The 17,122-nt window shown below is 40.0% G+C and overlaps 1 protein-coding gene across 4 annotated transcripts in view; it reads left to right on the plus strand.

Moving 5' to 3' along the window:
* Positions 1–16,532, plus strand: part of MTHFD1L (methylenetetrahydrofolate dehydrogenase (NADP+ dependent) 1 like) — a 156,895-nt gene extending 140,363 nt beyond the window's left edge. For all 4 annotated transcript variants that reach the window (XM_080389690.1, XM_080389691.1, XM_080389689.1 and 1 more), the window contains 2 exons: positions 9,687–9,795; positions 13,491–16,532. In XM_080389690.1, the coding sequence (XP_080245816.1) occupies positions 9,687–9,776 (90 nt within the window). In that variant the 3' untranslated portion in view covers positions 9,777–9,795; positions 13,491–16,532. The remainder of the gene's footprint in view (positions 1–9,686; positions 9,796–13,490) is intronic.
* The last annotated feature ends 590 nt before the right edge of the window (positions 16,533–17,122 follow it).

Raw genomic sequence — 17,122 nt, forward strand, 5'->3', positions numbered from 1 at the left:
TATGTAACAGGGAAAGATGTTTCATACAATGTAGCTATTTTAGCATGGTTATTTTTGAGTTTCAGTTATATGAGACTAAGATGAGAACCAGTTACCAATTTCAAGTTCCATTCTCCTGGCAGCACCTCAGCTGCTTTTGGCAAATCATTTAATGTTTTCTGCCTCCTATCTCACTCACCTTTTAAAATACAGATCTTATTTCATTTATTTCCCAGATGTACTTAATGCATTTAATTCAAATTTGTAAGTACTTTGAAAATTATTTTATTTATAAATGTAAAAATATAAATCTTTATTATATTATGTAAGGATACACATTTGTAGGATAAAGATTGGGCTCTCTGTCAGTTAACAAAATTTTGGCTGGTTTCCTTTAACAATTATATCTGTCTGACAGCTTATTAACTTGTGCTTCTCTCTCAGTGAACAGAAATTAGAGGTTTAGTATCTCCTTAGAGAAACTTTGAAAATCAGTGTTTCCATGAGAGAGTTAAGCTGCACACTCACAGCTACGTTTTTTTTCCTTTCTCTTTACAGCTGTTAGCACAGTTCAGGCAACCTGCAAAGAAGGTGACTCTTTTGAAGGCATTAGAGCATCACAAGTCAGTGGCTTTCAGTCTTTTTCAAAGCATTTCTATGCTCCTCCATTTTCCAGGTGAGGTGTGAGCTCCTCCAGCATAGGTTGTTCTAGGCTCGCTTTTCTTAGCAGCCTTTTGGAGACCTCTTCAAGTCACCTCCTCTTCCACTTTTTTCAACTGCTGTTGTTTCAGATGTTTTCCAATATTCTTATATCCTTTGTTATTATAAAGGTCACCACTGGTGCTTAGCTTAAATCAAGTTATGAGACCAAGCCAGTTTTGTGATTTAACAATTAAAAAGAACTGATTTAAAGGGGTCCTTTGCTATAATCCCTTTATGTTCTTTAGAAGCAGTTCCTCCCACATATATATACACACACACACACATCATCTTTGCCTGATACGATGTTTCATGGGGAACTTGACTTCCTCAGATGTCAGTGGATCTAGTTAATTGTAGCCAAGAGGGCTAGTATGTGTGGCAGCAGTTAAATGTAGTTTCTTTCACCATAGTTACACAATCTTTTGGAATTTCTCCATGTTGTAATTGTAATTGAAATGAATGAATGATGCTCCTCCTAGCATGTCTTACTGGGAACGGTAAATTCTTTTGCATGTTGGGCACACATACTCACTTTACATACTCTGCGGCTGCCAGTATCTCTAGTTTCTGGGCTGTAACTGAGGCTCTCTGCTTTCCTGTGTGAACATGTCGGGCTGTCTGACCAGCAAGTGCAAGTCTTGTGTGAAAGTTATGAAGCTTTTAAACAAAATGGTGTAGTGAAGTTCAAGAGCAGAACATGGGACTTGCTCCCAGTGTTTGAGGAATGGCCCTTCCAGAGAAGCAACTGGTACAAAATAAACCGGTTTCAGAGGAAATGGTGTCCAGTCCCTTAGCAAATGCAAGGCGGAGACCTCTCCTCCCCAAATACCACAAAACCTGCTGTGCTTTCAGCAGAACCTGAGCTGCTGGTGCAGCTTGGGCACCTCCTCTTCACCAGGAGGCCCAAGCACTGGACAAAGAAGGACTAGGTACCCACAAACATCAGATACTTCAGGTACTGCTGTTGCTGAAACAGCACATGAGAGGAACACCTTTGTCCTCTGGATTTATTCCCTCAGAGGTTTGTTTCCAGAACTGCCTGATATATTGCACACTCATCAAGGATGGGAAGAGCCCTGGGAGCTTCTGACGTAAGAGGTGAGCTGGAGGGAAGGATTTCTGCTGGCTGAGGAGGTGATTTTGTACAAGAGGCAGTGAGCGAGAATCCTCTGCCAGGGATTCTGTCAAAAGCCCAAAAGGGAAAGGAAAATCAGGATGTAGGCCTTGGCCAAGGGAGCAATTACTTCTGGAAATGGATTTGAGTGGGCTGGGATGGAAGGAAATATTTTCGAACAAGTCACCTGGAATTTGTAGCCCTGTTTTTTAGTCTCTCCCTTTATGTCCTCTGTGGTTGGTTGTTTTATTCGGGGGGAGGGCAGGGGGGTGTTTGGTTTGGGTTTGTTTGTTATTGTGTGGTTTGGTGGGGTTTTTTGGGGGGAGGAGGTGTTGGGGTGGGTTGTTTGGTTTTTGTAGCTTTCATTTTTGCACTATTTTGTTTATCAATTGACCTATTTAAGGCAAAAACCAGCTTTGAATACCCTGTGAAACATGCTGTGTTGCGGATGATGTGAAAAAATAGTACACTGAACTACCACCATCTAATGTGCTACCTCAGAGAGAGTTGTATTTTTCAAGTAAAATTTAAAATATTGATCCCATTGTGCTGTTATTACGGGGACCATTTTCTTTTGCTTCAAGTATGGTTTTATAAATTCTAAGATGAAAATGAGTTGAGACAGCACTGCTGAGAGGAACTGCAGTCATATGTGTGAGTCACAAATGTTTCACTTAATCGGGGAATTGCTCGTTCTTAGGTTACTTTATTGTAACCAAATTGCTCATTCATAGTTTACATCTATGCCTAAATATAACTAGTAAAATGCCGTTTCTGGGTTTTCAGTGCTTGAGCATGTCACCAACAGCAAGGCTTGAGTTCCAGTGGTATTACCTATTCATCAAGAACTTGGCCAACCAAGCACTGACTGCTTTTCCTCTTGTCCCCTGCTTCCTTTGGGATAAGTACCCACAGGTTTCTCTGAAAGCTATACTGGACAGATGTGGATTGTTGTGTGGGGTTTGGTTTTCTCCTTAGGTTGCCCAGGAGATCACTTGGAGATTCAGACTGTTTCTGCTCAAGATGAGTAAATTGTAGGGTCCTGGTAATCCCTCAGAGAACATAAAAGGGCACAAGCTGCTTCGGGCTCACTTGAGCACCTGGCAGCAAGGTCAATTTGGATTGTGTAATCCATACTCAGTACTTCTATAACTTCATCCAGATGCTGATAGCAGAAGAGCAATGTCCATGCATTTTGTTGTTGTAAATCCTTTCACAAAATCGAACAATTGCCAAGAATGTGGAAACATTAAAGTAAGAGACAATTATAATGGAATAATTGATGCCAGATGGACTTCTGCACCTGATATCAGTCAGCATGCCAGTGAAACAGAGCTGTTTATTGCAAGGAATACTACAGCATATGGCAGGGTAGCATCAGCATCTTTTCAAACATTATTTTGATCATTTTGAAAGCTGCTAATGTATCGACTTTCTTACTGTGATTGTTCTTATACATTGCAACAAGACCTTTTTTGTTGAAGATTTCCTGAGAAGGAAATATGAGCTTCACTCTCCCCGTCTCCTCTGGCTATCATCAGGTTTGGCAATTTTTCATTAAAACTTATAAGTAAACAGTTATTTAAACACTAACTAAAGATCCTTGCTTAGCTGCTTTCAGAAATCCTTGTTATTTCCAGGCAATGAAAAATAATGAGATAATCTTTTCTTAAGCATTATGTAGTGATTGAAGTAGATTTTTAGAAATAATTGCCTTTTCCAAGGCTGAATTTATTAGGTTTTGAAGGTAGGTTGATACTTTTCCAAGGAAGCCCCAACCTGCCTCCATTATGCATCTGCTTTTCCTAATGTGAGAGTCACTTGAGCATCAGTTCAGTCTTTGGTATAGTGTCATTCCTCTCTCTATTACAGGGTGGGGAAGGTGTGTAGACTATATCATGCAATTATTTAATTTTTTTTGGCCATTTAATTTTACTTTAAAGATAAATAATATTGTCCTCTTAATTATTCTTTTCTGACACTTTAATGTAATTTTTTTTCAATAATTCAAAACGTGAGCTACCTCTGAAGGGATAGAGCGCAGAGCGGGGAAATTTTCCAGTTCTGTGGAACTAACTATAAGCTGATCCTGGAGATATTTAGGATGTGGTGCCTAAATTTTGTGCGCTAGCTTCCCTCTTCAGTGCACACTGAGTGCCTCTGTGTGGTGTAGGACAGTCTAATTTGAAGATTAAGTAAGTGACCACTCACTGGAAGTGTTTGCACAGTTGCATGCTTCAGTGCTGTAGTCCTACCTGCTACCCTCATTGCATGGACAGTGTCATGAAAATTTCCAAGTATAGGTTTAAAAGAGAGAGTGCAGGGACGTTAAGGCATCCAGTAATAAAATCAGCACTCATTTCTCCAGTCATGCAGTGCGGTGAGGTGACCGTTAGCCTCTCTCCCACTCCATGAATTGCAGTTCCCGTGGTGCCAACTTCCAGTGCATGTCCAGTACCCAGGTGTCGGTGGGAGGGAGTACTCTGACACTGGAGATAAAGAGTGCCTAACAGCAGGCAAGGTTGGAGACCTGGAGGGATTTCTTCAGAAGAAGGGAGGAAGGCTCTTCCTTTCAGTTTCACATGTGTTGAGACTGGTAGATGCACTGCAGAGGAGCAAATTTTTGGTAGTAATCTGTCTTTCAGAGCTCTAACGCACACTAGGAAATGTTACTGAGACCTTGAAATTTAGCTTCTTCTTGCTGCACCTCAGGATTCCAACAAATTCTGGCACGCTGAACATAACGTATGCAGGTTTATAGCGCTATTTATAAATCTCTGGAGTTTCCTCTTGTATTCTTTCTTGCTGATGGAGTGTGGGATGTGCGATTCACCCCATCAGATTTTATTGAGGAGTTATCCGCAGTCATGTGTATGCTAGATTCTCTTGAGAAACAACATCTGTTTTCTGCAGTATTTCAAGTTTGAAATGGTTGTGGGTTGTCTTAAGTTGTTTAAATAACAAAGGGATACAATTAGATAATGAAAATTGCTTGCACTTCTTGTCAAATGCAACATTAACTCCATAAGCCACAGTATAGGGAGGTTTCCTCAATAAGCTGTTTGCTGATTTTTCTGGTATCTTCTAATTGTCTAAGTACAGATTCCTCTGGTTTTCTTTCTCTGTTGAGAAACCATGCTATGCCTGTAAAACAGACACATCTTGTCTAATAGGTGAAAAAGACACTAAACACGAGTTGTAGCCCTCAGGACCACCTGTGTTCCAAATCACGCCATTGTGCTAACACAGTTAAGGTGATCTCAGGTCCTATTAGGATTTTTCATGTATATAAATGAAAAAAAGAGATGTATATATATATATATAGATGGATGGGTATACACTTGAAATAAAAGGCAGGATATGTCAACCAGTGACAGGCATTTGTATGATAAAAAAGGAAGCTAAGCAGCATACTTCCTTGTGGGACCACAACAAACCTGGCTAGTAAAGTCTTGGTGCTTGACTGTGCAACTGTTATGCAGACCTTATGGCCAACTAAAATTACAAGTCAACATAAAACTGTAATTTAAATGAAACTCCAGTGAAGCTCAACTTAGTCACTCTTCCAAGTGACAGTGAATGGAGAGGTTGTGGAGAGATGCTCTTGGAGAGGTGTGTGGAACAGCACTTTCATACAGCTTACAAATAACTGGCATACTCCTTTTGTAAGGAAGCTCCGTATGATTTTTTTGTTTAGTCATGTAAGTAAACTTCTGGAAGATCATAAATGCCTAGTATAAATAGCAGTATCCTCCTTCAGGCCTTCTTAACTAAAATTGTTAATGCCGTTGTACATTTCCAGGAGCGTAAATGATCCTCAGAATAGTTGACTGTAAGACTTGTTGCTTTTGCCCCCTAAACATAGAATACCAACGTAATAAATAGGTATTGTATTTTTCACATCATCTTTCTGCACCTGATTTGGTCTCGTGGATGTGTACATAGTTGTAGAGTTTGTGAAGAAAATGGTTGAGTCCAGTGAGTTCCTATAAAAGAAGTTCCTATTAATTCCTAAATTATATGGTTTTGGCAGCAGCTGGATGAGTTCTTTCTAAAACCTTTTTTTTATTATTATTTTTTCACCTGCATAAAGCATTCGTATGAATTGCATTAAGTCTTAAGGTGCAAAGTTTATGCCTTATATATTCCTTTTCCCAGGGGAAGTGTGATAGTAGCAGTTTTGGTCAAATTATGTACTGGTTATTTGGTTACCTACGTTCAGTTTGTGGTCTTAAGTGGATAATGTGTTGCCATTCACTGCTTCTTACCCTGCCCTTTTCTCACAGCCATACTATGTGATGCTGCATAGCTACCAATCTATAACCCAAATGTTGTTATATTAGAGTGGAGGGTTGTGCTGATCTCCGTGCAACATATATAGGGTGTATATTGTATCAGCTGTATGACTGTAAATTTCTGTGGGTTTTTTCATACTGTACATACCTGCTAATTACCAAAGTGATCTATGTTTTAGGCATATTTTCTCTTTCGTTGTTGATTCTCCTTTTTTCAAGTTTTAGAAATGAAGTGATTTTGGTAAGTAGTTATCTCAGGAAGCCTTGGATGTGGAGGCAGTCTGCCAGCCGCTGTGCAGGTGCAGTATGTGCTGCGGCCAGGGGGCAGATTAGCATCCCAGCCCCCTTGCTGTGCACAAAAATCTAGGCTCCAGTTACTTAGGGCAAGGAGAGGGATGCTTCCGGATCATACCTGCTGGGGTTAAGGCCAGCCTGTGAACTCGCTCATTAACGCCTTCATTCAGTATGGTGGAAAATAGTGAGAGGGAAGAGGATCTTCTGAGCCCACAGCCACATGGAAAGCAAGTCAGCTGAAGCTTTGATTCTGCCTCGCAGCCGACTGAGCTCTCTCTTCTCCCCTGCCTTTTTGGCAGGAAAGAAATGAAGGGCTGGAGAGGAAATAATCAGTAGTAATCTCCCCAGCCAGCCAGCCATCTCCTCCTATTGACCTTGAAGTAATGAAAAAGGGATAGATTCTGCCGCATGTTATCTCTGTGTGTCCCAATGATGAAAGCAGAGATAAATGATCATAAATCTACATGGCTTTGCCTGTTTGGAAGTCTGGGCCATGGGGAAAATGACAGGACGTGTTTTATTTTTGCTCTGCGATTCACATAGGTAGTCATCCCGAAGTGTTTCCTCTGTGGGTTATTTTGCCTTGTACTTCATTTTATGCAGCAGTAATTTTAATTCAGATGAACTCATTCTCTTTTGTTGACTTAAATTTTCAATATGAGAATAGTTGTATTCCCTGAACTGGCAATAAACTGGTTTGATACTCATATTTTGTAGGTGTAATAGATTTCACTTAGTTACTACAGTGGAGTTACACCGGTGTAGAACTGGGCCTATGAAAAAAAAAACAAATCCAAAACATGTGTAACTTATTTTTTTTACATTTCTTTAAAAAAAAATAAGGAAAAACTCCCCTAAACTGATTCTCTTTGGTATTTTACAGGGAAAATGAAGACTGGCCAAGTTCTTGTAGTTATATTTTTAAAAAAAAAAAAAAAAAAAAAAAAAAGGAACCTGAAATCTGGGAGTTTACTTTCAGATGTAGAACTGTCATGCACAGAGTAACCAGAAAGTTGTCTTAGCAGTTTGTTCATTCTCCTTCCAGTGAGGCGTAATTCATTAAGGCAGTTTATTGTCAAGCATTAATTCAGAAACTGGAATGAATCTGAGACAGAAAATAATTCAGTAACCCTGATGATGTAGTAGTCCAACTAGTGTGGCCAATGGATAAAGAATAGTAACAAGGTGTTTTAGTACTTAGCTGAGATGCCAAGGCAATGTCAGCCAATAAAATGATGTCATGCAGTCAGTGACAGGGTTTGGTCAATGCAAACAGATAGTTTTGTCTTTTATTCTTACTGTGTGCAATAACAAAAGATCAGGAAGGACTATATTTAAAAACAGAGGAAATGTACTGAGTTAACTAGAAGAGCTCGTTGCATTGTTTCTTCTGAGAGCCAGATCTCAAGTGAGATGATGGCTGCACCAGTACTGAGCTCCCTGAGCTCCTTTCCCCCTTCCCAATGTAGGATTAACCTCTGGAATGGCAGCAGAGCTCTCTGGAATAGCTGAGACTGTGGTGAAGAGATTTTACAGTTTGCTTGTATTCCCATGATGGAAACATTACGTGAGCATTAGGAGTGAAATTGAAGCGTAAGGGAGCTGCTAAGTCCATCACTGAATATGCAGCAGAACAGGTTGACTTAAAGAAATACAGGCTGGTCCAGCCTGAGGGGACCTGTAAATCTGGCTCTCTGGAGGAGCTAGGATGGTGGTCATGTACTTCTCCTCTTTTGAGGCCAGTTAGCCTGTCAGAGCTTGCTTTTGGCCAGAGAAGACACCGTAGCTGAGCTACACTCCTTGGGAAATCAGGGAGGACAGGACAGTGGGAGAAAGCTGCCCAGCCCTGTGCTCTCTGCTGGGAGGTGATGGCTGGCCACAGCGTGCTCGGGCTGCAGCCAGTGGCCTGCTGGTGATTGGGTCGTGCAGTAAGTTGTTTTAATTCATCAGCCAACCAGCCCTGACCATAAAAATGTGTATTTTCATCAGTTCACTGTTTTGAATAAGGTTGGTTGCAGTGACGAGTACCAGAGGAGGAATCATCCCAGGGGTTCACAGGGTGAAACTGTCCCCTTTCAGCAACGGGTTGCAGCTCATGTCATGAAAACAAACCTTAATCTGACCTTTGCCTTAGGTTATTGTGTTTGGACTGTTTCTGGTACTCAGGCCTTGAATTAGTGGAAATACGCTGAGGTAGTCAGGGCTTCTGTCATCTTGGGAAGACTTAAGAGTGTGAATCCGCAGTGGTTCAGGTTGATCCAAACTGGCCCTGCCTTAAAATGGCCCCACAGTCACAGCCTTTACCCTGCGCCAGTGCTGGCATTGGGGATGGGAAAACCCTTCCTGGCTCAAGGTACTGAAACAGGAGGAGATGAAGCAGATCAAAAAATAGCATTATCCTGCTGAACCTGCTCGCCAGACATCTCCCTCACAAGGGCAAGCGGGGGGAGTCCTGAGGCAGCGGAGGTGAGAAGCTGGTTAAAAGTGGCTTAAGCTATTGTGGAGCAGCACCTCAAGATTTCTACGTCATGCATGTCTTTAATTGCTGCTAAAATGCCAATTGTAAATAATAGTATAAGTAGCATGAGCAGAGCTGTAGTTAACTGTAATTTAAGTCCATGAAACCATTTACATGTTTAAAGCTATGTAGATGCTGGTGTCTTATGCTAGATCAAGGTCTTAATGATGCATAGTTTGAGATAATTGGATTGCTTGAGCTTCATATCTCAACCTGCCTAACTCTAACTACTAAATTAGGATTCAACTGTAATCCACGTACGTTTAGTTGAACTATTTCAATTTATTTCTTACATTAAATAATCAGTCATGAAAGTGTTGTGATTAATTCTGCTCCTATATTCTGGTACTCTGTAGGAGAGGTCTGAGTTTAACACATTCATATCACCAGGTGAATTTGGGCAATTATGCCCTTGGTCTTTGCTGTGTGATTTTTTTCTAGTAGATATAAATGGATGAATGTTCTGGATAAATATTCTGAGAAACAAATAAGTCCCAAGTGTCTTCGTTTTGTTAAGAAGTTTATTCTTAGGTTGCTGTGCTAGCCTGTATTTTGTGGGTTTTATTTTCTCCTTCCTGTCTTTTAGAAGCATACACTTAAAAATGAATCAAAAAAGTACCAAGCTTGACATTTTTAACAGAAACAAAAAATGTGGTGAAGATCACATCTGCAGCTGAGTCCATGATTAACAATCTAACCTTGCTCTTAATCTAAGGTTTACATGGGTGGAATTATTATCTGTATACAGGTGCAGGAATATAACTTCATTTTATTGTTCCCACAGATGAGCACCATGCCAGGACTGCCTACAAGGCCATGCTTCTATGACATTGATCTTGACCCCATCACAGAGCAAGTGAAAGGATTGTTTTGAAAGTGATGTCCAAATTCAGGTCGGTCAACAGCCTTTATTTTCCTATTCCAGCTTGGAGAAGGATGTTTGTCTCTAGTATGTATATAAAAAAGGTTGTCAGGAGTTTATCTAGGTCCTAGTTTCATTGAGGACTTCACACAATTTGGGGGGATTTGGAGAAATATTTTATAATGTGCACTTTACCACGTGGGTTTCTCATTTACTGAATGGTGGCTGTCACTTTGCTGACACTGATGGTGCACATTGATGGTGCTTTTTGGATTCCTGGCTGTGTCAGTTTGGTGTGAGTAGGAGCTGGCTCTGCAACTGTACTGCTTTTGGCTATGGAAAAAGTCAGTCTGAAGAAATCATGTTGTGTTACTCACCTCAAAAGAAATGATCTAGTTCATCTTTGATACTACTTTCATGTGGCAGTGTGTTTCTGTCATTACCTAGATATCAGGGGACATGTTTCTCAGCTTGTTATGAGCTGTGCTTTGCTTTTTCCTTTTTTTTTTTTTTTTTCCTGCTGATTGCTGTCATCTCTTTCAAATGGTAATAAGCATTTCAGGAACACGAATCTGTCCTCTTAGCCTGTCTGTTGTTCATGCTAGGTTCTCTCCTTTTTTCTGGAAGGTTGCAGTTCCCCCGCCATCTCCTCCCCTTCTCTAAGTACTTCATCTTCTTGGTGTCCTGCTCTAATTTTGTGTAGCCTGTTCCTCACTGAAAAATCCAAGTTGTTATGAAAATATTCCACGCTACTCCATTTTAACCTTGTAACATAATAAGTGGAGTAAGAGAGGATGTAACCCTGACTGAAACAAACCGTATGTGTCTGTGATGGGACTCTCTCCCTTTCCCCAGTAAATTGGTCTGGAAAGTAAAATGGTTACTCTTCCACAGATCAATACTACTATGATCTAACAGGACTGTGATGGGGCCCCAGATCAACTACAGCTTTGAGGTGGATATGCCCAGGTGCTTCAGCCCTGTTGTAGCAATCCTTGCCTACTCCAGTTTCATTTTCTGTTTCTGTGTTTTGATGGATTGTTTGGAGGAGGAGAGAGGTTTGCACAACCCAGCAAGATTACTGATCAGACCAAATTAACTGTTCACTTGCCCATACCTGAATGTTACAGCATTGACATAACATCTGGTGAGAGCAGATTCTGCCATTTCGCGTGCACCAGTCAAGACAAGTAAAAAGCAGTTAGCAAACCATCACTGACTGTTGTGTTGCTGGGTAGTGCTATGCATACTGGTTTTTGGCATATATCCCATTTTTGTTACTGATATACATTATATGTCTGATGGCTTCATGCATACATATTGATTCATCATGTGTCAGTCATGTAATTACTTCTGAAGCATTTGAAATGACTGTAGAATCCTAATGTAAAATCTATATGCAGATTCACATAGCCTGAGTAATTGGGTGTTTACTGCCTAGTCTTATGTAAATCTATCCAAACAATGGAGTGATGAGTTTTGAAGAACAATGGTAATTAAGCAGATGAAATACTCCATTCCAACTGTGAAGGCCTTTCATTTGAAGTTGTGCATGAAATGAAGATGTTAAACTTGGCTTTCGGTCAGTGATGGTGTTTTCTTAGATGTCAAAAGAAATGCTGACAAAGTCCCAAAAACATAATAGTCAGGTAGGAAATAATGAATTATATTGTTAATAATTATTTTAATTCCATTGTGGAGGTACTGGTGGCATCAAACACATGAATGATTCTGTCAGTTTTAAAAACCTTTTAAAGAAAAAACCAGCTTGATCATATATATTTTGCATCAGTATAGGCACATACTCACCTGTGTTCCCACCTCTAACAATCTAAATAAACACCTTGAGAGTACTGTAATACCCACTGAGCACCACACAAAGTGGTCAATGTTCATCAGTTCTAAAATTCATCCAGTTCATGTGCTAGACTTGTGCATTTCTCATTTTGGATAAAGAGAGAAAAAATAGTCCCATATGAACTTTACTCCCAACTTTCTGTGGAGAAGTTTAGTATTATTCTTTGCTTTCACACATTCACTGATGTGAACCCGCACTGCAGCTAATACTATGCTTTGAGGTATCTGTGGGTTTGTTTCTATGACAGCAGATCAAGGGGCTGTTTGGTTTTTTTTTGCTTGAAAATTTGCTTGAATTCTTTCCTTAGTGTTTTAGTGTATGATGTAAAATTTCTAGTAATATGATACTGTGCCAGCTCATTAGGACTGATTCAAATCTTTAAGATGTGGTAATTGAAAAATATTTAGAGATTTGTGGAATAGCTGGAGATGTTTCATTATAAACATGCGTGCAGACCTGAGAACAGTCGTTTTAGTGTGCAGTTTATATCCTCCTCTGCAATGCATAGCTTCACGAAACTGGTGAAGGAGATACAGGATACAGGCAAAAGTTCCTGCTGCAAGGGTAGCTTTGGGGGGACTCTCACTGAGATGAGACAGTGGATGTCATTAGCCTCTCTGATTTTCCTCCATCATTTCATGGCATTAGTCAAGGAGATGATAGCTCTTACAAAAATTTACAGAATACTGATCATTAGAATATTCTCTTAAAAAGTCATACGAGCAAAAACTTTTGTCGAAAAAAGTCAGCTCTGTTTTTTTTCTTTTGACAAATAGCTAATACATGGAACACACAATATTACAACATTACAACACACTCTATTAAAAAACTGAAACATTAGCATCTGGAAATGAACCCAAAGGAATCTGGTTAGTTCTTCCTCAATGGCCAGTATCCCATTTAAATTGTATTGCCCAGCTCATACACTAAGTAAGTGCAATTGTTTCCTTAGGAGCTGTCTGTAGATAGCACCAGTTAGAGTAAGACTTACATGGAGACAAGTCTGCCAGTAGAAAGAAATATTTTTTTTAAAAAAAAAGGAAAGTAGTATTTGCACAGTGAGGGGAATTTATGAACCTGACCTGCTCTGCAGAAGTAGTCTGTTAAGGGCCCCTGTGAGCTCTGAGGATCCCTCTAATCAGTGGCAGCAGGTGCCTGCTCTTACTGTGCCAGTTTGGCTTTGGGTATCTTGGACTGATGATGGAGGTTGTTGTTTTCGTCAGTTTGTTGTGACCTAGTAAGGCCATGGCTGTCCACAGTTACAGATATATTCTTGCACTCTGTCCTCTTCAGAACTGGCAGAACATCAGAATGACTGTAATACACAGCATGGGCATTTTGCCACCCTCAGAGCTTTTCTGAATGTGAGAATCCCAGAGCTCTGACTGTGAGCATCTTCATGGCCATAAAGAAGCCCATGAAGAGGGACACCAAAACGGAGGTCCTAAAATTGCACTGTTAGATGTTTTCATCTTAATTCATTTAGATACAGGTAGGAGGTATTTGAAGACCTTTCATTTGCATCCACAAAATTGATCCTATGAAACAAAAACCTGACTTCTTTTACTCTCATTCTACAGTATTGGGTTTCAGTCAGCAGGATTTACTACAATAATGTACAGTCTGAAGTCTGTATCATATTGGAATACAAGTTTTTGTTTCTCACCTAGTAGGGTTACACAGATGATAAATGGGAGGCGCATGTGGCATAACTGAATTTTTTTATTATTATGGTTAAGACAAAAATATCCAGTTTTACTAAAACACTGTTTTTAGATAGTGGTGCTTCTATTTCTATCTTTTTTTTCTTTAAAGAAAGCAAAGATATCTTGTTTCAATGTATAAATTCTTTACCTTTCTCATTTCAGAAGCCTTGAAATTAAGAACTGCAACTTTCCTGTTTCTTGCAAGTAGAAGACAAAAAATGAGTCTGAAATATTCCTGTTACGTGTCTCTGGAGGAATGTCAAGATAGACCAAAGAGCAAAAGTTTACTCTTTCTTCAAACTAGTTTTTACGATTAAATATAGCTGTAAGGTTAAAAAAAAAAGGCAAGCTAAAGTTTTTCTTTCTCACTGTAGTACAGGAAGCTCTCGACTGGGGTTTATGCTTGTTTGTGGATAAAATGACATGGAAAAAGAGAGAAACTTTTTACCTTTGAGTTTTTGTCTTTTCTCAGAGGCATTTACAGAAGTATTTCCCTTATCTTGGCCATCTAAAAACTTGCATAAACATGATTATACTGTGTAATCAAGCCTATTTCTCTCTGAAAAATACATTTTCGCTCCTGGCATTCAGGAGCTGAAACCACACACAGATTAACTGCACATTTTTAAGTTATCATCAAGCGTTGCTCTGGATGCATTTGTGCAACAGCCAAGCTTCAAGCAAGGAAGATATTAAGCAGAGAAAGAACAGAGCATTTATTCTTAAAAAAGTTTTTAATATATGATTTGTTTCCTTGTTGGGCAAACATCTTTTGAAATGCTTAAGCTATAGCTGTCTCATATCCATAGGTCTGTCTTTACCCAATACATATATTACAGTCTGTCCAGCTGATTATGCGCTTGTTGTGGTGAAACTGGTTGTTCAGAGAGGGTATTGCTCCTTCTGAAGCCCTGTTTTGCTCCTGTTCTTGGCTAATGAAGCCTCCTGCTGTGCTGGCTCCCGACCTACAGTTTTTCTTGTCCTGTCCCTGGCAGTACACAATGCCCAGTAACAACAGAGGAATGTCCATCAAGCAAGGATGCAACAGTGCAGAGCTTTGTTCTGCTTTGTTTTGCAGGTTTTAATCACCATACTGTAAAACTGGAGTGTGTTATTATTTGAAGGGGGTATTTGAACAAGTTAAATCTTAAACCATGTGCATTAATTTACCTGAGTAACTTATCTTGTCTTTTTTTTGCTAAATCTGCAGCAAAACAAGGATACTGCATTTAGCTTTTCAAGCTGCTGCTCCTCAGGAAACTCACTGACTGACTGTTGGCGCCTTCAATAACAAAAAATGCAATAGAACAATAGGTTGAATCAAGATAATAGTCCATTGTTTTTTTTAGGTAAAAAGCAGTGAAATAATGATGAGAGAGTTTATTTTCCTGGTGACGTTTTCCATCCTGTCACTTTGCTCTGCTTACGCACATCTGTATGTTATGGGCTTCTGCAATGTAGTTTTGGTTCCCTTCTACACAGCCACATTTGGAGACTTAATTATCTCAGGAACTGTGTTGAAATTGAGGGGTTTGTTTTGGTTTTTAAAATCATGCTTCGTTATTTATAAACTCAAAACTGTAATTATGGACAGAAGAGCAAACTGGGGACAATTAAAATAATTATCTGTGCCTTCCCTGGAGTAGCACGGAAATGTCTGTTGACTGCATTTCAGAACTGTTCTATTCATAGTGTGGTCCCCTAGCACCATGGGGATTTCTGTGAAGATAAACTTAAACATAAAAAAAAGAGCTATTTGATATTTTAGCCTGATTAGACGATAGAGCTTGTAACAGCCAAGACTGTGGATGCTTTAATTACACTGGGGCAGGACAAACATGATCAGCAGAAAGTAAGATTCAAGTGTGGCACTCTCAGCTACTGGGAAGAGAGATTGCTGAAATTTTCTATTAAATTGTGCTGCAAAACACAACCATGCTATTCATACACATAACGGTGTTGTAATTTAGTTTTGCACACACTGAGCTATCTAGCCTAAAAATAGCCAAAGACTTTTCTGGAAGAAAGTGTGGTTGCCAGCCATAGTTTTCCTAGTAGCATCCTTACAAGAAAAATAAATAACATTTTCCCTCCGTCTTGTCCAAAGAAATACAGAACATCATAACTCTGCCTTACTAGCGGTCATTGTGGTTCCCCCGCAGGTGCATTGGACCTATCTCCATGTGGTATGGGATACTAAACATGGCACTAGCTGGCTGCCTGTGAAGCTTCCATGTGGATATGGGTGCCTGAGCAACAAGTTTTAGAAATCATTTCAGACTGCTGCTAGATGCTAGATATCCTTTCCATAGCTAGTCTCCGTATTGTCCCTTCAGGTCACACACACTGGGACTATTTATCTGACCCATCAGTCTCTCCCTATAACATCATTCTGGCTCAATTAGTTGAGAGTTGACAAACATCCTGTTTTTTCTACTGTCATGTGCACAGGATATCTTATATTGTTTTGATAGCTTCGGTAATTCAAGGAAAGCTGGAATGACCCTCTCTTCTTTTGTCCTAGACTTTTCCCCACACCATCTAGTTAACTATCTGCAAAGTCTCTTGAGCTATTACATTTTTAGTTCTTCATTTTACGTTTTAGTAGAAGACTTGTTAAAAATAATCCACGTTGGCATGCAGATTCTGTCTCGTGATCCAGAGGGGTTGAGCTATTGGCTACCAGCTGAGCTGCAGAAACTGCTGTAGTATAGGTTCCCTAGGGTTGCCCTAGTTCTGAGGCCTTCATCAAGAAGGATTTAAAATGAAGACTTTTTTTTAAGGTGTTATTGGTAGGCATATCACTTTGCATGTGATTGCAGGTGTGGAGCTCCTGCTTTTGCATCTGGTCTGAGCAATTTTGTGACACAGCAGAACCATGGCATATGGTAATGGTAATATTACAAGGCAGCTTGCCATGCTTAGCCCTGCGTTCGCTAAAGCATGTTAAGCGCCATACAGTTGTTTATTGTCAGAAGATCTGCTTTTTGTAGCGACTGACTACTTTGTTATTGCTACTGCTGAACTACTTCTGTAATGACATTGAAATACTTCAGACTACATACAATGACTTTGTTTGTATTTTGAAATTCAAAATCCCAGGATTTCAGTTGCCATGAACATGAAAATAAAGTATGTCTGTACTGATGTTTGGTTTGCACAAGCAGTGCCTGCATTCATTAATAAAGTACATCCATTATTTAACATTTCTCTATCTACCATCCTGTCTACTTAAAGTGACTTTTCTTTAATTCCTCGTAAGCCACTTAGTCTTGTCATGCCCCTGTCTCCAGCTGAACACAACTACACCAAGGAAGAAGGGGAGCTCAGCCACCTCCTAATCAAGTGCCAGATGCAAGCAAAGCTTAGGGCTCTTTCCTGGGTCCTGGGAACCTAGGAATGCATTTGGTCCCTGGCTGTTGCCACAGAGCCATGCACCAGAGGGTAGTCCATAGGATCTTCTCCATCAGTACAGTCTTTTTTTGAAGCTGGTTTGTGTTTAGGGAAGGACACACCAGGTTAACATCCTGTCCTGGTCCCAAAATACCTTGCTGTTGCCTTTGGTCCTTGGTGTAAAAGGCTGGATCAGATGCAAGGGTCAGTTGAACACTTTCCACTTCAGTTGGCAGCTGGGTTTGCACGAAGCATTATCAGGTACAAGAGCATGTATCTGTGAGCTTTTCGGGGTGGGATTTAAATACAAACGATGCAAAAGCTTCAGGAACTATGGGCGTTAAATCAACTGGACCATAACACAGCAGAAAGCATCCTGGGACTAGGAATAAATAAAATGG

Source organism: Falco punctatus, assembly GCF_963210335.1.
Source record: "Falco punctatus genome assembly, chromosome: 5".
Taxonomy (NCBI): Eukaryota; Metazoa; Chordata; class Aves; order Falconiformes; family Falconidae; genus Falco; species Falco punctatus.